This window comes from Antennarius striatus, chromosome 12 (genome assembly GCF_040054535.1).
Source record: "Antennarius striatus isolate MH-2024 chromosome 12, ASM4005453v1, whole genome shotgun sequence".
Classification (NCBI taxonomy): domain Eukaryota; kingdom Metazoa; phylum Chordata; class Actinopteri; order Lophiiformes; family Antennariidae; genus Antennarius; species Antennarius striatus.
In genome coordinates, this window is record NC_090787.1 from 15,495,541 (window position 1) to 15,519,210 (window position 23,670).

The window sequence follows — 23,670 nt, forward strand, 5'->3', positions numbered from 1 at the left end:
CATGGCCAGTGTTTCTGCTGTCAGTGTTTGTCTCAGCCAGCCATCAACAACGACTGGACCACTGACCCCAGTGTCAAACAAACTGTTCATTTGTATTAATATTTGATGTGTGTAAAGTGCGAGGCCTGTCATGTTGTAAATTCCTATTTACACAAGTGTTACACTGTAGTTTAGGTTTGCTTAGGCTTAGGAGTGTTGATGGTCGTAGTTCTTGACTACTATGTGCCTCAATTTTACGTATGTAAGATATATTCAGCATACATGTGCAGTTTTCAAGTCTGTGTGTGTGTGCGTGCGTGTGTGCGTGCGTGTGTGTGTGTGTGTGTGTGTGTGTGTGTGTGTGTGAGAGAGAGAGAGAGACAGTTTGTTTTGCTAGTCATCACACAGGTGACTTGTCATGAGTTTTGTCTCTTGTCTTCTTTTATACAGCAGAACATGTAAAATCACAGCTGCCATGTCAAAGTCAAAAAAAGGAAACAAATAAATATTTGTATTGACCTTTTCAAAGCATTAGACTTTAGTATTGTCATACTTTCCAATGATTAGAGGTCAGTTTTTTTCACAGCAGTAGTCCATGAGAAGGACCCCACTGCTTCTGTCAACCAATCAAATGCCTCCTAGACGTGTTTCTGATTGGTCAGGGCTGCAGTCTGAGTAACCAGCACTGGAGGAAAACAAATATAGTGCACCCTCGTGCATTCGCGCATCAACGCTCGCAACTTCACCTCATTGCGGATTTTTGGTAGGTAGTCACATGATACCGTACGCGCAATTCTATTGGCTGACAGCAACCGGAAGTGCGCTCCGTTCCGTGAGTCTCGGACTTACTTGAGACACAAAAGTGCTTCAAACAGTCGACAAGAGTGTGGGAAAAGGTAATACACATAGAAGGTGCTTTAGTATCAGTATGGGGAGGGTCATAAACATTTAAATTACTGTATTTAATAAGATAAATAGTTGGTCGCTTGATCGCGGAAATCATTAACCATGTGTTTTTCCTGGAACGTGTTAACCGCAAAGAACGAGGGCGTACTGTAACACCTTTTGTAACACCTCTGAAAATGTATTCAGATTTCTGTTTCTTAAATAAGTATGACTTTGCACCACCGTGTGTGTGTGTGTGTGTGTGTGTGTGTGTGTGTGTGTGTGTGTGTGTGTGTGTGTGTGTGTGTGTGTGTATCAGAGTATATTTAATATTATGTGTAATCATGTGACAAAAAATTATTTTTTAAGTGCATGAATTTTAAATCCTAGAACTCATTCCAGGTTTATTCACATGGTCAAATCATGGCTCGTGGATTCAGGACACATTTGGAAAATATTATTTTACTGTAGAGTCGTTTGAAAGTGTTTTAAACTCCTGAATAATGAAGACCAGACCCTATTTTCAAGCTACTCGTCATCATCTTCATCATCATCATCATCATCATCATCGTCGTCGTCATCATCGTCATCATCATCATCGTCGTCGTCATCGTCGTCGTCATCATCGTCGTCATCATCATCATCATCATCATCCTCTGTGTTGACTTTGCCAGAGAGCACATCTTCAATCCAATCCTCCAGCTCCTGAGGGGTGGGCAGATCCTCTTCATCATCCATCTCCAACCACACGCTGTCAGCCTGCTCACACACACACACACACACACACACACACACACACACACACACACACACACATAAAGGTCAAATAACATCTAAAAATGGTGACACACATCAGGTGAAGCAGGTGTCGGGGTCTTCAGGGTCTTACATCTGTAACGTTGACGACTCCAATCTGAGGTCGGAACAGATCCACCTTGAAGGTCTTCTCCCAGTAGGGGATGAGCTGAAGGAGGCCAACGAAGAAACACATCAACAAATACTCTCCACACATACCTCCATATGTACGTATTTATGTATTTATGGATGGATGGATGGATGGATGGATGGATTGATTTATTTCCTTCCTTCCTTCCTTTCCTCCTTTCCTCCTTCCTACTGATGTCTCACCAGAGGAAAGTCGTCGGGGTCGATCCAGATGATGCTGAGGTCAGGGAGGTGAGTGTTGTCTCTGGCCACCTCCTTCAGAATCTCCAAGAATTCATAACCATCTGGAAACAATTCAACACAAAAACGAACTGATGCATCGTCACCATAACACCCGACTTTAACATAACTTGACATTTGAATAAGAGTCACATCATCTTGGTAAGTTAGATATAAGACAATATCCTGCAGCCAGCTATCATACACTACCGCAAAGACTTTTTAAAATTCTTTTATATTTTATTATTGTAATATAAAGATATAATATTCTTAGTACGGCACGTTGTTTTCTTGTTGTCAAACATTTGAATGTTGTTAATTTATTTAGTTTTGTTTTTTTTAATCTATTTTATTGGTATAAATATTTCACTTTCATCATGTCCCCTGGTTTAATGTTTTTACTGCTAGCAACTCTCATTCATCTGATTTTACAAGCGTTGTTCTCATAATAATCATTCAGTGAACTTTAAATTATAACATGCGTAAAAATCTCATCTCTAACAATCACACAACACAATTTCCTAGATCTACACCGTGATCCAGATTCATTTCAGAATCTGGTGACTTCTCCCTTATTCAGAGATTCACATCTCTACAAAGCCTCAATAAAATCTTTCAATTCTCTTTAGAGATATCCACTTGTTTTTGTTCTGAAGGAAAAAAATGAAGGTTTAATTTATGCCAGTCTCTTACCCGGATCCTCCTCTTCTGCAAAAGCAACAATGTGGATTCCCTCAATGTCATCCTCCTTAGAAGAGAAAGACAAACATGAATTTTGGATTAAATCCAAATGCGAAGGTTTACATTTACTTTACTCACCCAGGTCTCAAACATGTCTTCTGCACGCAGCTTTCTCAAAGTCGGTCTGATGTTGAAGAAACAGACGCAAACGTTTAGTATTTGCTCATGACATAAGCTAAAAGAATCTTCATAAAAGTTGTTGTGTGGTTGGTTAAAAGTACGTTTAGAAGCCCGTAGCTGAATATCTTCGTTTACCGTCTGTGTTCAGTTATGAACTCCACCAGCTCGTCTTCAGAGTGAGGTTTTCCCGGGATGGTGACGGGTTCTTCCATGAAGGGCTCGTAGAAATCCACCTCGTTCAGCTTCAGAGTCAGTTCTTTGGCCACCTGGAACACCGGAGATGGATCAGGCGAAAGCTACGACCTGTCTGTTTATTTGTTTGTTTGTTTTCCTACTTACAGTTTTCTCAAAAGTGGCAAAGAACTTAATATAAGGTTGGAACTGTTCTGCAGCTTCTTTAAATGCTTCATAGTCTGACGGTAAGAGAAACACAATAAATTATTTATAGCGTTTTTAATTTGTATTCTTGCTTTTCTGATCTTGTTTTCCTGTTTGTGCATTCTTTTTATTTCCCAGCAGAGAGCAGGAAACTGATTTTGACCCCCACTTAATGCTCCCACTGTTGCTCAGTCCGGATGTGGCTGCAGCTCATCACCTCAAGTAAACTACTCTAGACTCAGTTGTTCCACATCTTGTAAAAGGAGACCAGACAGTGTCAGCTGTGGGAACAACAGTGATAAAAATGGATCTGCAAATCCATGGAATTGAGGGGGTTAAAATGCTCGTGCACAATAAAGGGCAAACGTCACAAGAGCTCACCATAGATAAGTCTAACAAGAGTCAGATGTCACCTTTGGAAAGCAGAAAATCATATTTCAACCATATTATTTCAAGTCAACAGTCTCTCACGCTCAGAGTCCTCGTTCTTGAAGTAACCAATGAGGCGGATGTCTGTCTCCATCCTGTCGAAGGCTCGGAGCTCCAGAGCATTTCCGATCACCTCCACCGGATCCTCCAACAGCTGGACGAAAAGAGACCGGTGCTGAATGGCAGAAGCAGCCTGGTGTCTGTATTTTAATTAATATACTCACGTCCAACAAAAATTCAACCAGGGTGTTTGCAGAGAGCAGGCCATCAAACTCTATCACCCGATTGTCCTTAAAAACGTACACGCTTCCCTCCTCCTCCAGGCCTGTGATGGAGGGGAATTTAAGATCAATATGTAGATTAAAAAAAAAACAATCTGTGTTGTTGTAACTCAATTTTCAGTACTGGCAGGTATCAAAAGCAAAGGAGGCACCATGAAATCTTATAAACCCACCCAGTTTCTTTGCCACCTTTGCGTCTTTTTGAGAGTCCACCATTCCAAACCCGATGTCTTTGTCTTCCACGACTTGCGCAGTGAGCTGCAACCAAGAGAGGGTATAACAGACTAAATAAATAACCTGGATTAAACTACAATGTGTCCCACTTTATGAACAAACCTTATCTGAAATAGAATGTTTGCCCTGTGACCATATTATTACTAAATTTACAAAATTTATGACTTAAATTGTTTGTTCCAGATCCAAATATTTTATCCACAGAAATTAAAAACACAAAGCTGTTTGGTTTTATTTTCTTTTTTTGAGGCAAAAAACTTCAATTTTCTGTGCAGGAAAGAAATATCCAAGCACCGTTTTATCATTAATCATGTCTTTGTTTGGGGAAAGAAGTGAACAGGAAGCCATTGTCAGTGTCAAGCTGTCAGGAAAGGTCTAAAAAGAAATGTTGATTCAGAAGTTGGCGTTATGACGGGGGAGCCCAAGCGGACACCATTACATAATCAGCCAATGTTTGATCTAAATATAACCAGAGAAAGAGTACAGCTCATTGTCATGACTCTGGATCAGTCAGGCGAATGAACCGTCCCATCAGAAACATGACGGGACGGGAACTTTGTCCTGTCGTTGTAGATAAATGAAATGAAACATATGCTGTGGATGGATGTCACCGGTGCGCACATGAATTCACCTTCCTGCGTCGTTCCTTCCTTCTGCACTAAAATGGGCCACCTGTGCAGCGTAAAATAAGTGAATCTAATGTCAGGACTGCACTGGGATCAGATTACCCTCCACAGATCAGAGAGGAACTCAACCTTAGTAACACGAGACAGAGTCCTGCTAACACTGCTGACTACTGTTTGGAATGTAAAAAAAGACATTCATTTACATACAAGATAGAGAGATACCCTGCTGTCCAGTCTCTGAATTGCTTTAGGTTTTCATCAAAAGTCCTCAAAAACATTAATAGAGTATTGGTTCCCTTCATGTGCATTACTCAAAAACATTAAAGACATGAGCTCATGTCCCATTTCTACCAGCCAGAGAGAATTAACCAGATATATTTGTGAGGGATAGCAGTGCACATTGGATTACGTTAAGGTTAAGCATAAGTGACAGCTCTGCATCTCACTGGCTGCACTGCACCCACCGAGTGCAGATATATGGTGACCTTGAGGAAGTTCATACATACATTCAAGGGAACGAGCAAATGAACTCTCCTGTTTTACATCTCGCCAGATGGCTGCATGATTGATGCAGTACCTTTTTTTTTTTTTTTGCTTTTAATGTGTTAAAAAATTCCTTCCCAGGTTCGCCTTGCTCCACCGGTATTTATAATGTTATCCTCCTCCTGTCCTGTTTCTTTCATCACATCTCTCTCTGTTCCTACTCAGGTTTTCCTCCTCTTAATACTTTACCTCCAGCACCAGCTCAGTCATCTGGTGTTGCTTTTGCAGGTCTTTGCTGTCTGGTATGGGCCCATGGTAGAACAGGCACACCATGTTGTGCTTCTTCAAGGCTCTCCTGTAGTTCTTGTCATTGATATCTATGACGCGGTCTTTCCCGTCATAATGTGGAAACTCCAAGCCCTTCTCAGCAGATGCTAGAGGCGCAAAGCTGAGGCAAGGGAGCAGCAACAGCAAGAAGAGCATGATCCTATAGCACAGCCCCACAAGTCAATGCTGGTTTCACAGTCAGAAAGGTCACCTAAGGCTTGGGAAATGTGGGAAATGTAGGAGATAAAAGTTAGTCCGTTAGCCGAAGTTCTTATGCATCCCAAGCTCTGCTGAAAACTCCAACCTCCATAAGCATCTTATGAAGCTCGTAACTCTTGTTCTCCCACTGTGATCAATCCTTCATGCCGTCTCTCCGCAGACACAAAGGAGAAAGAGGAGTACTGTCAGGCCTGTGAGGTGCTGGGGGGTGGATACCATACATAGACGCAGGCCCTAGCAGTGTAGGACAGGCCCATTTTTAGGAGACCAGTTGTTTGAATGCTAAAAATAAAACTGCAAGTGAGAATCAGTGGGGTTTTGATCATGGGGCAGTTCATGCTGCCTATGATGTCTCTTTGAATGAGTCACTGATGTGGGAGGAAAGACATGAGCCCCAGAGATTTGGGGATTTAGTTATTTTTAGGAGTTTGAGTCTATGAGGACCAAAAACAGAGGATGTGTGCAGGAGTAAAAAACTGGTTGATGTTGAGTGTAGTGGAGTCTGTAGTGGTGACAGGTGTGTTTAAAGCAATTCAACAAGTAGTGAAGTTATATGCATGCTCTTACGAGTTTTACAAATACCATAAACTAAACAGTTGATTTTGCTTGGGGTGTCCTTTCATTTACAATTTAAATAAATGTACAGAACATTTTCACACATTTCTGTTTTTGCAATGCAAGAAATGGATGAATGGATAGAATAAACCTAAACAATGATTGAAATATCTTCCTCTTGAACTCAGCAATCAATCTTAACTATATTAACAAAGCAGCAGCTGCTTCCCGACCATTGCCCCCCCCCCCCCCCCCTCAATTTCCTGAACGGGTTTGTGTCCTTTGGGAAGGAGCCTCTTCTGCCCCCTAGTGGTAGGAAAAATGTTTAACAGTTCATCCACTGGCCCATCAGGAGATAAGTTACCTGAATTCAGCTCATTTAACATTTTTTTTAAATTTGATGTTTTCAGATTTAATGTTTGATATGATGTCAGACACAATTAATTCATTATAATTAATAGTACAAGCTAAAATAATCTACAAAAACTGTTTACAAGAATAGATATAGAACTACAAATTCATTATATATGCAAGTTAAAGGATTGGATATGTTGAGATCTAAAAAGAGAGTTACATACACAATATTACTGAGTATTTACCAATGAAAATGATCACCTAATGAGACTGAAAAGGAAAAGAATAAGGAATCACAGTGAAGCTGCTGATGTATTATCTAGCTGAGACGTTGGTGATGACGCCACCCTGCTGTATGTTTGCCGTCCAGTCCTCCTCTATGTACTGGTGGTAGGGGTCGTTGGAATGCTCTCTCCTCTTCGATTTGACCGTGCTCACAAGGATTGCCACAATAATGAATGCGAGCATGCCGATCATCACTGCCAGATACCAGACGACGTCCTTGAAGTTCTCCTCAGCCCGTGTCTTGTCCAAAGCTTCCGCTGCGGCGGAGATGTTACGTCGCCAGTTATCCAGGTAATGACCCAAAACATTGCTCAGGGAATCCTCCAAGTGGAGAGTCATATTAGACCAATCAGATGCTCTCATCTAGTTGGAAGTATAATAGAGGGTTAAAGATCAAGAAGAACAAAAGAAAGTCAATATAAAAAATCACAAATGAAAAAGCGATAATTAAATAGCCATCGATAAATACTTTTCTCTGTCATTTATTTATGGATATTCCTTAGAATATTGCACCAGCCGATTCTTTGCAATGTAAGTAACTGGATATGGTGGTATTGCCTTTTTCAAACTCCTGAGAACTGTCCACCTCAATTCAGTGAAAAAAGTAACAATTATAGATCTATTTAATCAAATTTCTCAAGTAAAACAATTTAAACTAAGTTCTACCTTTGTCCAACTTTAAGAGAGAATATTTTTAGGACCATTTTATTTTTTCCCGTGTTATTAAACACAGGAAAGGAAACCATACTATGAATGTGAAATGTGGAACATTGGACATAATAGTGGATTTCTGCTACAGCTACATAAACTCTATGACCTCCACAGTTTGCAGCTAACTCTAGACTCAAGTAACGACATGAGGAACAGCTTCTCTACGGTACTAACCTTTCGCCAGGTTTTAAAGGGCCTCATCGTGAAGATGGTGAGGAGATCAGGAAAAGACTGAGTGGAAACAGAACAAGTCAATGATGAAGAGTAAAGCTGGTCAGTCTAAAGACTTTATCTCACAGCAGCACCGTCAGCTCCTGCTGGCTTTGTGTACCTTTTTAATCTTTTCTGTTTGGCAGAGCAGTGTGTGTGTGTGTGTGTGTGTGTGTGTGTGTGTGTGTGTGTGTGTGTGTGTGTGTGTGTGTGTGTGTGTGTGTGTGTGTGTGTGTGTGTGTGCGTGCGTGCGTGTGTGTGTGTGTATGTGTGTGTGTGTGTGTGTGTGTGTGTGTGTGTGTGTGTGTGTGTGTGTGTGTGTGTGCGTGTGTGTGTGTGTACGTGTGTGTACGTGTGTGTGTAGGAGTGGTTGTCGTACATGACTTTGAAAATGTTAAACATACAAAACACTGTTACTTTCTCTTGCTGATAAAGGAAAAGGAGTACAGAAAGTCTTTATAATCTGACACAGAGACATGTTCATACAAAAAACCCAAAAAAACTCTCCCAAATCTCAAAAAAATAATGCTCAATATTATTATTATTGTTATTGTTATTGTTATTGTTATTATTATTATTATTATTATTATTATTATTATTATTATTATTATTATTATTATTATTATTATTATTATTATTATTATTATTACTATTATTATTATTATTATTAATATTATTATTATTATTATTATTATTATTATTATTATTAGTAGTAGTAGTAGTAGTAGTAGTAGTAGTAGTAGTAGTAGTAGTATTATCATTATCATTATTATTATTAATTTTTTAATTATTATTATTATTATTATTATTATTATTATTATTATTATTATTATTATTATTATTATTATTATTATTATTATTATTATTGTAAATCACTCTGACTGGGCTTAGAGTGTCTGGTTGTTCTCCTCCCCTGTAGTTCCTGATGTGCCCCCACAGGGGAGCACCTTACAAGCAAAAGATGTCTATCAACCTATAGGTATTATGCTCACACTTCTTTTCTGAGTGCTCCTGCAGTGCAGCATTTTGGAGCCACAGTGACTCATATTGATTAATTTGAGATATTTTTAAGTTCAAATGTAGGATTATCGTTGGCCATAAAGCAGCATCTTGAAGTCAGCAAGGAGCCATTGTCTCGTTCAAGGACCCTGGAACTCTGTATCTCTTTGATAAAAAGAGTGCTTGAAATATGATCCAGCTTTTGAAGGAGTGGCGTGACCCCCCTCCCTCCCTCCCTCAGAGCTACACATGACTCACACTGTCTCTGATCACTTCCAGATTATTAAGGTTCCACCAACTGCACGTTACACACTGTAACCTGAAACAAAGAGATAAGTGGGACAGCAAATATAGTTCAGAACCACAGCAGTGTGTAGGACGTAGAGTCAGGAATACACACGCTTAAACACACAATGGTATGTCTGTATGAAATATGTGTAAACTATCTAAATTGAAGAAACACTGATGGAGAAGACCAAAATCTGATATTTGCAATATATTTAATTCAGTGTTCAGTTTTCAGTGTCTGCAGATCTGTTTCACAACTTATTGCTTCTTGAAAACAATAGGAACTCTTCTCTTAAAAATATAACGCAACGCTGTGCTGAAATGAACTGACTCCAGGGATCTACAATAAATATATCATTCCCACATCCAAAGATAAGATAAATGTTTAGCAAAGCAGACAACTGCTGCTGAGAAAATGAACTAGTGCACTCAAGTAATTAGATATTCATTACTGCACTCAGTGAATGAATAAGTGAGACATGTGCACTTCAATGTAGGGGGGGGGGTGATCTGAGTCGCCTTAGGTAAACGAACAGGTGAACTGCCTTTAGCATCCTGCAAGTAGGACAAGGAGAGTCCATTACTAACAATTTAATTTAAATGTTTTATTTTAAATGTTATTTAGTTGTACTCTTATCGTTTCTCTTGTGGCAGCCACCTGAATGACACCTGAGGTTATTGTATTAAAAGAGTCCAGCTTTGATGCATTAATCTGCATTTTCTCAAATCTTTCAACCATGGCAACCCAGAGATTATTAATGAATTTTAGCAGATCTACGAAGCACTATTACAACATTCATGAAAAACTAGTCAGGTAGTTCTTAGTGCTTCTGAACTGGAATATGTTTACCCTAATTTACAATAATGTTGAATGAGTGTCTACAGATAACATAATTTTAATACTATGCATTTTCTCTGTGCATTGATTGTTAATTACACTTACACTCATAAAAAATACAAGAGCAGGATAAACAAAACCGATCTGTGATCAATGAAAATATGAAAAACTATGGAAATGTCTAACGCAGATCTGGTTTAGAACTAAAGTGACGAGGAGCCATCTGACGTCATCACAAGTCTGTGTGTGTGTGTGTGTGTGTGTGTGTGTGTGTGTGTGTGTGTGTGTGTGTGTGTGTGTGTGTGTGTGTGTGTGTGTGTGTGTGTGTGTGTTTACTGGGTTTATGCCATTCATAAAGACTAAGGCAGTGATCTGTGACTCACAGAGGACTTGAGCACATGATTGTCTAACGGAATAAAAATAACTATGATGAAATAAAAAAATTTAAAAAAAAGCCCATAACATTTAAAAACAGCTGACTTTTAAAGGTCGACAAGAAAGAGGGACTGACTCGGTCACGTTAACAACCTTGACAGAGTAGCAGAGCATTGCAATGAACATACTTGGTTTCATTCTAGCCTTTTACAGCTAATATTGTTATTTTAATCTATAAATACTAAAACAACTTTATTATTTGAAGAAATTTTTTCCATGAAGAGTATTTAGCACTATACTTACATAGTCAACACAGAACTGAGTTCAAGGCTTGTAGGTGATAACTAGGTTGCGTTTGACCTGAGCAAGCACTCCCCTCCCACTCTATTGTCTTGAATATTTCCATTCACCCTCACCTATTTCCCCAAAGGCAGAGAGTTCACACACCGATGTTAGTAAGGGGCAATGTTGCAAATGTGATAAGGACTGTTTTTCTCTGCACACACTGTATGTAAAACACAACTATGGATGTATTCGGTTTTATTTCATTTAAACTAAGCACCTATATCTTACATGATATGGCACCTTAGTGTTTCCATAACAAAAAGCCTCTGTCAGCAGCATACATTTACCTCTATAGCCCCCCGGGCTGTTGATGTGTCACTAATCAAGAATGTTGTTGTCAATGATCAGTTTGACCCATAAGGATGGGCAAAAGCCTCACTGGGGTATGCTTCGTTGGTTCTCATTCATTGTGTTGTTGCCCCAGACACAATTCTTTCCACTGTTTTGACACTATGGGGTAAATATTTCCTTTTGCCATTGAAGTCCTGTTCCATGGATTAATGCCAGAGTACCAGGCACGCTGCGGAAGTTTAGTCGGGGCTTTGCATGAGGAATGGCAGGAATGTATTGACTGTGTGTTTGCCAAGCATTTGACAGGTCATTCCACATTCCTAATGTGGCTCCCTCTATTCTTGATATAATAGGAGCACGGAAAACAAAACATTCACTTTTGTTTAATATTGTAGTATGCGTTATTATTCACTCATCAGATCACAATAATGTCCGATTTTTGTTGATATACAATTCAATTAAAGTTTATTTATAAAGTACTGAATCACACAATTAATGCGGACTTGAAAAATGCATGCACCTGAATGTTTGACATCCCCTGATTCACAGAGCTCTGGTTAAAATGAATGCCGTGATTTTGGTTTAGATTATTTCCTGTTGTATTCTGTAGTGGACTTTCTCATGCTCTCTGTTTCCTGTGTTTCTCTCTTGATTTTCCTTTCCTCCATGGCCATCAAGCAATCTGTCATCCTCTCCTTACTCTGTGTATTTAAACTCTTTGATGTCTCGTGCTGAGTTTATCAGTTTGTCTCCATTTCCTCCTAGATTTTGTGAGTTATTTTCCTTTTTCATCTTCCTTTTAAACAGTGCTTGCTTTTTGGATCTTGCTTTGGAGATTCACTGTCGAGAAACCTGATTTGGACTTTTTTTTGTTTTGCATTTGTCATCAAAGTCTTTTTGTTCAAACTTTTCCCTGCACCTCGTGCTGCGTTCATTTGAGTTCTGTATGTTGAACTAAACCTAATCCAAACACTTGGCTTTAAAAAAAACAGTATCAGTTATCATTTCTGTACACATTGTACTTCTCCTTCTGACACTGAAGACAAGGATATATTCAACAAGCTCCACATGTGCACACATAACTAACTGGATGGTGTCAGATTTCCTACAGTAAAAAAAAAGATAAATACACTTCTATCATCAGAGGTCATTAAAATTACAAAACATATTGGAGCAATTTAAATGTCAATTTTGACAATCATATTAACAAAGTTTTCATGTTTTTTCCTCATAGCATATAAATCTTTAATAATTACATCATCATTCCCTGAAAAGCTAGAAACAGACTTTGATACTTTCAATGCATCCAGTGGGGGGTTCTAGGGTCCCCCCTCTGGGGGCTGAGACAGAGGTTTGTGAATTAGACTGTTTTTGTTACATTTTGTTACAAGGTTAAAAACACTTGGCAGAAAATTGTGTCCACACCATTCTGGTTTACCCATTTCAGCACGGTGGTACAGTGTGTAGCTCTGTTGCCTCACAGCGAGAAGGTTCTGGGTTTGATTCCTTTCTACATAAGGTTTATATGTTCTCTCCCTGTCTGCGTGGGTTCTCTCTGGGTTCTCCAGCTTCGTCCCATCTCCAAAAACATGCAGCTTAGGTAAAGTGATCACACTAAATTGTCTGTAGCCGTGTGTGTGTGTGCGTGTGTGTGTGTGTGTTTGTGTGTATGTGTGTGTGAGTGGTTGTTTGTTGTTGTGTGTGGGCCTGAGATGAGCTGCCGTCTCAATCGGGGTGTTCCCCACCTCTCACCTTTAGCCAGCTGAGACGTGCTTCAGCAGACTCGTGACCCGCTTGTCATCTACAAGAAGATGAATGAATGAAAGTTTCAAATCTTTATTGTAGGATCCTCCGTTTCTTTTTTTAAGATCATTTATTTGAACTAATGTTCTAAATCTTTTTTTGTGTTAGACTGAGTCACTTTCATATCTACTGTCTTTTAGCTTGAAGGATTGAATTACAGTACTCAAAATTTTAAGAATAGCATTCACGGTTCAGAGAGATTTTATCACTGTTTTTATTAATTTATCATATTTACTGTTTTATTATCAAAATGCCTTAGTGGTTGTTGCTTGATTCTTAATTTGTTTGTATTATAGTGCATCTGTCCTAGTATTTCATAAGTATCTCATAACTTGAAAAGTTATCTACAAACAAAGGTATTATTGATTATTAAAAACCATGCTTTCAAGAGTAGTCACTCTTATGGTGCCATTCTCTGGAACAAACAGGGTTTCAAATGTAAATGCTATGCTGATAAAATAACTATTGTTTCTTGTTTTTGATGAGCACCCAGTCCATTTCATTCAGAAGCAGAATTGATAAGAAAGTGATCATTCAAAAGGGAGAGATGAGAAATTTACAACTCTAGAGAGGTCACCATGTCCCAACCCTTGGACTGTCTGACACGTATTTCTGTTCAACTCAGCAGTTGCCTCTCTTGTTAAATAAAAAAAAGTGGAGTCAAAGGTGTTTTTCCTTTGCTGTTCCTGTCAAGGAGCCGCCGCTGGACCTCAAGCTGAATTATTACTGTGATATAAAATAAATACAGATGTGAAAGTACAAATGCTCAGAAAATACTATTCAATCATGTCTATCTATGGAAGTAATAAATGGAATTGTTAAAAAGAAATATTTAACTAAGAATGAGATTAAAGATAACATTGTGGAGAGAAGTGTGAACCACTGTCACAGTGGTGTCATCAGATACTTCTTGTGTTATTGTAACACAAGAAGTAAAACACCCAGTATTTTCATTCTTGTCAGGAGTTAGATTAGAAGTTCAAGGCTATCCTGCCTCGCCATTTGTGGTGAGAGCAAAATGTTGGTCAGGTTAGCTTGTCAGCCTTTCAACCAACCTAAACTCATTTCTACTGCTTTAAATGAAAATATATGAGAGCTCTATCAATTTACTCATCAAATTTAAAGAAATAAACATGTTTTTCAATTGGGTGGCACAGTCGATAGCGCTGGAGTTTTCATGTTCTCCACGTGTCTACGTGGGTTCTCTCTGGGTTCTCCGGCTTCCTCCCACCTCCAAAAACATGCACTTAAGGTGGATTGAACTTTCCAGATTGTCTGTAGGTGTGTGTGTTTGTCTGTGACAACGTGTGACTAAGTGGTGCCCTGGCGTCTCTCCTGGAGTGTTCCCTGCCTCACGCCTCCAGTCGGCTGGAATAGGCTCCAGCGACCCACGACAACAGATGAAGCAGGTATGGAAGATGAACGAATGAACAATAATTGATTTCTAAGTATTGGTAGAATTAGCAGAAAAAATATGAAAATCAGATAAAAATAGAAATAACATTCAAGCTACATTCACTTTTTTAATCTTGTGAACTCTCCTACTCTGTTAATACACATACATTTTCAAAGTCATCTGAATTACCGGTAGATGAAAACATTCTTTTAAATAACACTTTATCCATCCATCTATCCATCCATTTTCTTTAGACAAGATGTTTACAATCTTGTCACTTGGTCATGGCTATACTAGAGCCTATCCCAGCTGGCTAAAGGCGAAAGGAGGGGTACACCCCGGACGAGACACCAGCTCATCACAGGGCCAACTGCCACATCACAGAAAAAAATTTGGGTTCAAGGCCCGTCTGTAGAAAGTATCACTCCTCAACTGCACTCATGTCCCTCAATCTGTAAGGGACATGATTGAGTCCCTTACTGGAAACACCCCCTGACCCTCCCCTGAGTCACATGACAATTCACTGACCCATATTTGTCGGAATCTCATTGGCTGTTAATCAGATCAATGTATGTGACTGGTTGTCTTTCTCTTTTTTTTCTCCTTTTTTTCTGTGTCACATCTATGGTACTCTATTTTAATGTGGTAATATGTGTTACGATAAGGTAAACAATAAGGTGTTGCTGGTATTGGTGTATAACCCTAACAATCACCCTAAACACTGTCATCTACAGTGTTATAAGCCATACGTATTTAGAGGCAGTAGATGCCTATTAAAACTTTGACACCATATGAAGACCAAAAATAGTTGCTGCTTTGCTCAAATCCTGACACCTGCTGCTACACATTCCAGGAAATGTACAGTATGTATGTGCTTTTGGACCTTTTGGACAGGTCACAACATTTATATTGAATTTTGAGGCCTACATACAATGTATTGATGTAAAACGACCACATTTTTTGTTTTCATTAATGTTACACACAGCTAATGACAAGCCTTGCAGCATTTTATACCTGGTCTAATAATACCATCATTCCAACACAGAGCACCTATTTAAATCTAGCATTTGCTCGACACAGTTGTTTGTGTTTTCAAACAGACAATGAACAAAGCATGGCCTTGTTGCCAGTACTTTTCCACAAGGAAAGTAATACTAGTTTTCTCTTGGGAAAGAGAGAGTGTGTGAGTCTAGTATTAGGAAGGTGTGTAAGAAGACTGATTTACGACATTCACATTTACGAATCAGGTTTTACCAAAGAATGACACACATTTTGCAATAAAATATTCTTGAAGTGTTGAAAGTGTGAATGTAATAATTAAGAAAACATGTACAGTAGATCAGAATTTATTATAGTTAATTATTTCATTAACGGCTTCATATTTAGCATATATTCATATTTAGGAGATTCCTGACAGTCTCACATGTGAGACTATTATGTAGAGTGGGTTTGGTTGCTAAATGTCAGAAGATAATCATTAGTGACTAAACTGTTCACATAGCTAATTAAAGAGTGTTAGTATTTAATTCAAGCATTGCTGTGCATTTGCGTCCAACATGGTTGTAGATAACATCTTAGTCTTTATCATGTGACATATTTGTTAAAGCAGAACAAAGCAAATTTTCACATTTAATTTTTTGAAGAGTGAAATTTATGTTTATACATGTGACTTTTGAGGTTTGTATGTCTGCTGTAGCATATTTCAGTGTAAGATTAGCTTTTTAAATGACAGACGGGGTATTGTCCGATTCGTTCAGATAACTACACTGCCACATATTTATTTAACTACTCATGCTGACTCGCAGTCTGAAAAATGTATAAGGGTGTGGCTCTCCTCAAGCAACGGTAAACTGGTGCCATCATTGGAACTCTGATATCCACACTCATGGTTCAGAAAAACTCTTATCAGATTTTCCAGTAAATCTCACCATCACACATTCATGATAGTGAGGTCAAGTTAGGAACTGTGGGTAAAGTTAACATGTAGATTAACAAAGAAAACAAAGATTAGCATTTAGGAAGTTACTGATATCTTAACTTACCTGTGGGTCAGGATGTGTTTGGTTCTTAACCATTTATTTTAGGTCAGTTCCCAACAGCCACTCCGTGCTACATTTTAACTTTTTGCTATGCTTCATAGGGCAAAAGTGATATCAGTGACTGTATAATCTGATACCTTTCATGGTCTGTAAGTCAAACTCTCTGACTTCAGGGGATTTTTCTATCAACTGTGTCCCACATTTAAAAAAGTGGAATAGTCAACACATTGCCTGAGCATATACTGTAAATTATTAGATCTTAGTGTTCCATCTTACACCTTGGCCTCTGCACTTTCTAATGAGTGAGGTTTCAAAAGTAAATTATCATACGGTAATTTCTAATCCTCTAAGCTACAGGGATGGTGTTCAGTTCAAGTCAACAGACGGATGGATGGAGCGAGACGTGGACAAAAGTGAGACTTTTTAAACAAACTGGTTGAATAGTTTGTACAGCATTGACTTAGTCCTTTTCCAGCTCTGAGCAGATTAACAAAGCCTAAGAATGGGCTGTATAATCCTGATCAATATTAAATCTTAGAAATACAGAAGAATCCACCCCACCCCAGGATGAACTCTTTCATATAATCTCCCAAACATTTCATATCAGGGTGCAAACGATGCACAAGGTCACTTCAAAACGATTTCAAATAGAAATTACCTTCATCATAGAAATTTGTTGTCAAAACATAAAAATAAACACATCTTTTTTTCTCCACCAAAACTTTATTTTCAATCTCTAAGAATAAAATCCATAAAAATTCATAAACACTTTTTTAAAGCCCTTTCCCACAGCGCAATCATCATCTACCAATCACCCCAATTATGCATCACCCATGCCTGACATTGGCAAGGATTGGTCTGTCTCATTGTGACACCAACAGTTTAAACCAATGTCATTCAACACAATGTATTTTTAAAAATACATTAACAAAAAGCTTTTCTTTACGTTTTAGTTTCCTGGCAGTGAGAGCGTTGATGTCCTGGTATCTTTCCCAGAGGAATATTTAAAGTTCCAAAGCCAACTTTTTTTAGCTGGACCCATAACTTGATTAACTTGAGTGATTTTACATCAGAGTTTCTCCAGTTACGTTATGTGGTAATCCTGTAACAATCGACTGGCATGTAACTTCTGCTTTGCATAATCATCCTCTGCTGACATGCAGCTAACTGAAAATGTACAATATGACAAAGCGGCTATATCAAATGGCTTTAAATGTGTGGTAGTCACTGCACAATATGAAGTCTACTTTTGTTTTCTTTGACTTTTCCCACTTCAGCGTTGCAGACTAAGACACATTTGGTAAGAAGTTTATAAAATATGCACTTCAAACAGATATTTCAGTTCTGCAAAATACTATAATTACATCGACATAGTAAATACACAAACAAGCTTACTACAGAACATATATATATATATATAGTGGGCAAACCAATGAGCCCTGAATTACATCGTATGCTTTAAAATAATGTACACTCAGCACACATTTCAGACAATGAAACATAAAAGGAGAAATGTATAAAATATAGATTAATACAGACTGATGAGCACTGGAACTTCTGGCTTTTTGCTAAAATAATAATAATGCTTGAAAATGCTTCACGTTGCCTTTTAAGAACTACATAGGAGTAACAAATGCAATACTTTAAGTCCCTTAATGTGACAACACATTACTGTAAAAATGAAAAAGAACCATAATTTTAAAAAAAGAATATACTACATAAAATTGGGCTATTCATTTACTAAAGATAAAATGTTTTCTCAATTTTAACCTTGTGCTCTTATTTTCCTGTGATGCAAAACTCAATTATTCTTAATACCAGACATTTGCTGCAAGCTTGACAAAATATGCTTTGATACAATACTTGCAGTACACTAAATCCTACTGTCAACAAGAGAGGAGCAGAAAACCTTAAATTACAGAATACATTGTTATTCACTACACTAAAAGAGGAAGAGCATATATAAGGCAAATGTCACAACAATTCAAAAATCCAGGTAGATGGAAGTCAGGTTAGCTAGCAACAAGCAATGTACAAAATGGACACACCAGTGCCAAATAAGCCTCAATCATAAAAGAATATACTTTTTCTCATCTGGAGAAGGTTTAATCATTTTAAAATGATTAGAATATGCTTAAATCCGTTGAAGAGCTACAAAAAGACAACTGTAAATATTACAGAGTTCTCAAATCTCCAGAGATTCCACTGTTTATATGCAAAACCTGCCGCCCTCCGCTGCCGCGTGCCTCCTGAACTTCCAAATTAATAAAAATCCCCGAGACAGTTTAGTACAGGGTGCAACTATAATGAGAAATAAACAAACATGAAGATGTCCAGAGTGCACACTACAAATAGACCCAAGTTGAGGAGTAGTTTAATTCTGGGTGGTTCATAAAGCATCTCAGCAATGCTTCTTCCTTTCTCCCGCTGATGTTTTTGGTCAGTGCTCTGTGACCCCTCCTTATATCCACAAAACCAATTCAGAAGATGCATAAACTTGCTTGTCTTCTCATTGTCATGGCAGCTTTCCTCAGCACTGACAATCTCTATCGTTCCATTATCAAACTGTTGTGCTAGGGTGGTGACCGGAGAGGACTCTGTGCTCGGTGTTGCTGGGTCGTGGTCGGTGGATGACACTAGGAGTTTAACATTTGCCCCGTCGCAACACCGGTCCGTTTTCACATCTGGGGGAATTTCTTTATGAAGGCTTTCGCTACCATTCCCAGGGCTCTTCTCAGTCAGCCTGTACGTTTCTTCACGGTCCTTCACAGGAACCATTTCAATGTTGCGGAGCCCCCAGAATGTGGTGGTGTGAATCTGCTCCTCATCTGGTGGGGAGGAGCAGAGGCTAACCACCACCGCCACCAATCCTGAAATCCAGAACAGCATAGCGGCAAAATACATGTAGTGAACGTTCACCAAGAAGCCAGGTCTATTATCTGGCTGGTCACAAGGAGGTGGACGATAAATAAATGCTAGAATCAGCCGTACAGTACCAAGTGTGAACCCTGTCATGCCTCCCCAAAAAGCACCTTTCTCATTACATCGTTTCCAGAACACGCCAAGCAGGAAGAGGGCAGCTATTGGGGGGGTTAAGTAGCCGGCAACTTCTTGGATGTAGAAGTAGGTCTGTCCACCTTGCATTTCAACAATAGCAGGGACCCAAGCGATGCTGATCCCCACCATGACCACAACAAAGATGCGACCTACAATGAGCAGCTCACGCTGAGACGCCAGCTGTCGAAAACTCTGGTAGATGTCTAGGGTGAATATGGTGCTTGCGCTGTTGAATATAGAATCTAGATCACTCATGAGAGCAGCGATCACAACCGCCATCATCAGACCCCTCAGTCCTACAGGCATCACTGCCATGACCAGCCGGGGGTAGGCAATGTTTGAGCACCCAGCCTGAGAGCCACACACAGCCATGCAGTGCTCTGGACTGATGCAGATAATCTCGTCTGTAAACAAGATGCGGGAGATCATTCCTGGAATGACCATCACAAACATGGGCAGGATCTTGAGGAACCCAGCCATGAGTGTGGAGGACTTTGCGTGGGCAATGTTCTTGGCTGCTAGCACCCTCTGAACGATGACCTGGTCGGCACACCAGTACCAAACAGATGTAGGCGTCTGGCCAATCAGGAAGCCTGGCCATGGGATGTCTTCATCCAGGGGACCTCGAAGGATGTGTAGTGAATCTGGTTTAGGCTCAATAAGGCAGGAATTAGTATAAGTAAAATTTCCAGCGGCAATTATAGCAGAAACATTTGGAACTGCCTGCATGTATTTAGTTCTGACGGCCTCTAAGCCACCAACTTTCACCAGGCTGATGACAGTTAAAGTTAGGGCTCCACCAACCATCAACACTGCCTGAAGGGCATCCGTGTACATTACTGCCACCAATCCACCAGTGACAGTCAGCATTGCAGTCATACTGATAAGAAGGACAATAGACAAATAAAGGCTCCACCCCAGGGACTCCTGAATGAAGAGAGCTCCAGCATACAAAGCCACAGACAGTTTAGTAAAAATGTAAAGCAATATAGACAAGAAAGCAAAATAAACCTTTAGCCTGCTGCCACCAAAGCGTTTCGACAGGTACTCTGGCATTGTGTAGACCTGCGAATGAAAGTACACAGGGACAAACACCCAGCCCAGCAGCTGCAGAAGTAGAAGTGCATTAAATTCCCACGCTCCCACAGCATAGCCACTTGCTGCTCCTGATCCAGCCAGACCTATGAAATGCTCGCTGCCAATGTTGCTGACGAAGAGTGATGCGCCTATCACTATCCATGTCATGGAGCGTCCGGCCAGGAAGTAGCCAGTCACAGTGCTGCGATTTGATTTCCACATGGCAAGAAACCCGATGGCAAGCACCAGGATAAAATACAGTGCTACCACAGCTATGTCCACTGCTTCCATTCCAGGGCCCATTTTTTCCAAGAATACTTAAAAAACTCAAAACTACGTGAATCTTTACCAAAAAATGGAAATTCTCTTTATAGGGCCAATGGAAATGTTCTGCTTTGGTTTGCTGTCTGGATGGAAGCTGCAGTATCCACTGTCAGGTCAAATACACTAGTCGTGCTTCGGGGGGGGTTATCCACCGGCACTGAGGTCGTTCTAGTTTTAGAGGACGATGTTGCAGGTCTCTGGTCTAGAAAAGCCTAGAGTTAATATTCCTGCAAGACAGCAAAAACAAAGAGAAACACCTCATTAGAGCCTTAATTTAAGAAAAAAAGTACACCGAACATAAATGCCTGAAAGGTTACAAAAGCCTCCCTGAAAACGTGATTTGAGACAAGTTTGGGAAGATTACCAGTCAAACTACATATATCATATTCCACACCACGAAATGATCAAAATCATTAACAATAATCATCAATTGTGATATAACATTCTACAAACAACATAAAGCAACTAGTCTTTTTCCAGTGCCAGTCGTTGGGTTTAGCATGACTTCAGTACTTTAGATTTTTAAGAAAAACACCTGAAGCCGTGCCGCTGTAAAAATGTTAAAGAATGCTTAAAAACATTTAGTAAGATATCAGGCAGAGTAAATAAAAAAAGGCAGTTTGTGATCAGTCTACAGATTACAGTTTATTCCATGTATAAATGAAGAGCATTGACATGCATTTTACATTGACATGCCAAAATACATTTACAGTAGATCTGTTATTCTGTTCTCTTCATGCAAATGTGTGAAAAAAGGTCACTGCAGACTGATATAAAGTGAGATCGTAGTAATAATATAGCAGGGGATTCACTGAATTCTTCGACATAATAAAGCAGAATACACAACATGTGTTTTGTTTCAATGTCAGTCTTTCTCACAAACACACATTTAAGTAAGTTCTGTCATGGTTTTACTCTGACATTCATATTCAAAAATAACCCCAAGATTTCGTCCATTCCTTCTCACACCCAGATTTCATGACTATCCTTTTTAATCAAATAAATGTTTTCATTTGAGCATATTGTCAAAGGCAACAGTTGCGTGTGTTCCAACAGGAAATGTGTGTGTGTGTGTGTGTGTGTGTGTGTGTGTGTGTGACTGGGTGTGTATGCAACTGGCCAGAAAATAGAGTAACTCATTTAATAATTATAGAGTTATTCTGTAGAGTTAAGTAATGCTGAATTATAACACTATCACTATTTGCAATCAGAAGAAAATAAAATATACGGTCCTGTCAGTGTCAAAAGGAATATATCCATATTCCAAGATGATTCATATAATGAAGTTTAACTGAAACATAGTGGAATTTTTCTACTTGTTTCTTTTTAACAACACTGATCCCAGATTGAGGGCAGATTCTTTTTAGTATGAAGAACCCCAGAGAAACCGCAATGTTCAATGTTCACCAGAGGAATAGCAAAACACAAGAGATGGCTAAACCCAACCTAACAGTAAATAAAACACAATACAGGTAAACATCAAAAAGACAAAACAAATGAAGGCAAACTTAACTTGATAAACTTCATTTGTACAACTGAGACATTTCACAGGAATGCAGAACTGATCCAAAGTATGAGCGCAATAACAGCTGCCTATGGGTCCGCAAGGAAGGCCAGGGTTCAAAATATCACAACTGAGCTTGAAAAGTTTCCTCATACTGTAGTTTATAAAACTCAGTATTTTATTACTGAACTATTGTAAGCTCGAAGATCTATTAATGATGTTTTCCTATTTATAAGAGATGCTGTTTATTTAAGTTATTTGACAGTCCTGCTGCACTTTACTACTGCAGATTTTGTTAACCGATGCAATTAAAGTCATCAAGTAAATGAACTGTCCAGTGGTTTATTTTGTAACCCTGTAGTAGTAAGTGTTTAATATCCCACATGGTACTGAGTAACTTTGAACACTGAATTCCAAACTACCAGATCCAATCCAAAATTAAACCCAATAAATGAGTGAAAACATGTCAGGCAATCAATGAAATGATCTAAGTAGAATACCTACAATAAGATCTGTAAATCTGTGGCTGCAGCTAACTAAATCAAATTCCGTTTAAGGACAACTCTGGACAAAACTGCTTCACCTCGGTTTGAATCATGAATGAAAATAATATCTAAACCAGCGGGCATGTATGGCCAGCTGTTGACACAACGAACCAGTGGCTTTTCATGGATGGTTGGTGGAATGAATTAAAAGCCCAGAGGTGTCAACAAGCCTCAGATGGCCTTTGTCACTATAAAGAACAGACGACAGTCCGGGATCAGGCATGTACAGAGGCAGCCATCAAGCATTTATCATTCATTCAGTGTAAATCATTCATTCATTCATTCATTCATTCCGCATCTTCAAGAAGTCTGTATTCTCATCAACTCTCTATTCCTGAATGACAGACAGGATTAAATTGTGCAAACTAATCTGACTTTACCCCCCAGGTGCTGGAGGCATCTCTCCCGGTAACGCCTCCCCACAATGACAGCTGAGCTCGTTTGACAAAGACAATGAATGACAAGAGTAACACGGCAATGCAGGTTTAATACTGACAAAAAGCACACAAATTACACATTAAATCATATTAAAAGCTACTCTCCCCCTCAGCTGGACATCATTATCCGTTTAAACAGTAGTACCTTGTTAGCTAGCGTTAGCCGACTCGCTAAAGATGCTACACGTCACTGTAAACCAAAATGTGGATGTGGACCGAAAAACAAGCGGCTCTCCGTGGAGTTCCGGTCGCCACAAACCCGACAGAGCCTCGGAGGTTTCGCTGCTTCTCATCGACGTGTTGTTTAGTCGCTAGATGCCCCTTCCCGTCAGAACCGTATTGTCGCCGTCCCGCCCGTTACATGATCCCCT

The 23,670-nt window shown here is 39.3% G+C and overlaps 2 protein-coding genes across 2 annotated transcripts; both read right to left on the minus strand.

Moving 5' to 3' along the window:
- Positions 1-1,306: 1,306 nt before the first annotated feature.
- On the minus strand, positions 1,307-6,047 carry casq2 (calsequestrin 2). The gene is made up of 11 exons (XM_068329667.1): positions 5,570-6,047; positions 4,151-4,235; positions 3,921-4,021; positions 3,739-3,850; positions 3,229-3,302; positions 3,025-3,155; positions 2,848-2,893; positions 2,722-2,776; positions 1,993-2,093; positions 1,754-1,828; positions 1,307-1,623 (listed from the first exon to the last, which is right to left on the minus strand). Exons 1-11 carry the CDS (start codon positions 5,801-5,803, stop codon positions 1,393-1,395), a joined length of 1,245 nt encoding a protein of 414 aa, XP_068185768.1. The 5' UTR covers positions 5,804-6,047; the 3' UTR covers positions 1,307-1,392.
- Positions 6,048-17,691: 11,644 nt separating this feature from the next.
- Positions 17,692-23,665, minus strand: LOC137604687 (sodium/myo-inositol cotransporter-like). The gene is made up of 2 exons (XM_068328647.1): positions 23,445-23,665; positions 17,692-21,040 (listed from the first exon to the last, which is right to left on the minus strand). The coding sequence occupies exon 2, from the start codon at positions 20,790-20,792 to the stop codon at positions 18,657-18,659; it is 2,136 nt and encodes a 711-aa protein (XP_068184748.1). The 5' UTR covers positions 20,793-21,040; positions 23,445-23,665; the 3' UTR covers positions 17,692-18,656.
- Positions 23,666-23,670: the final 5 nt, after the last annotated feature.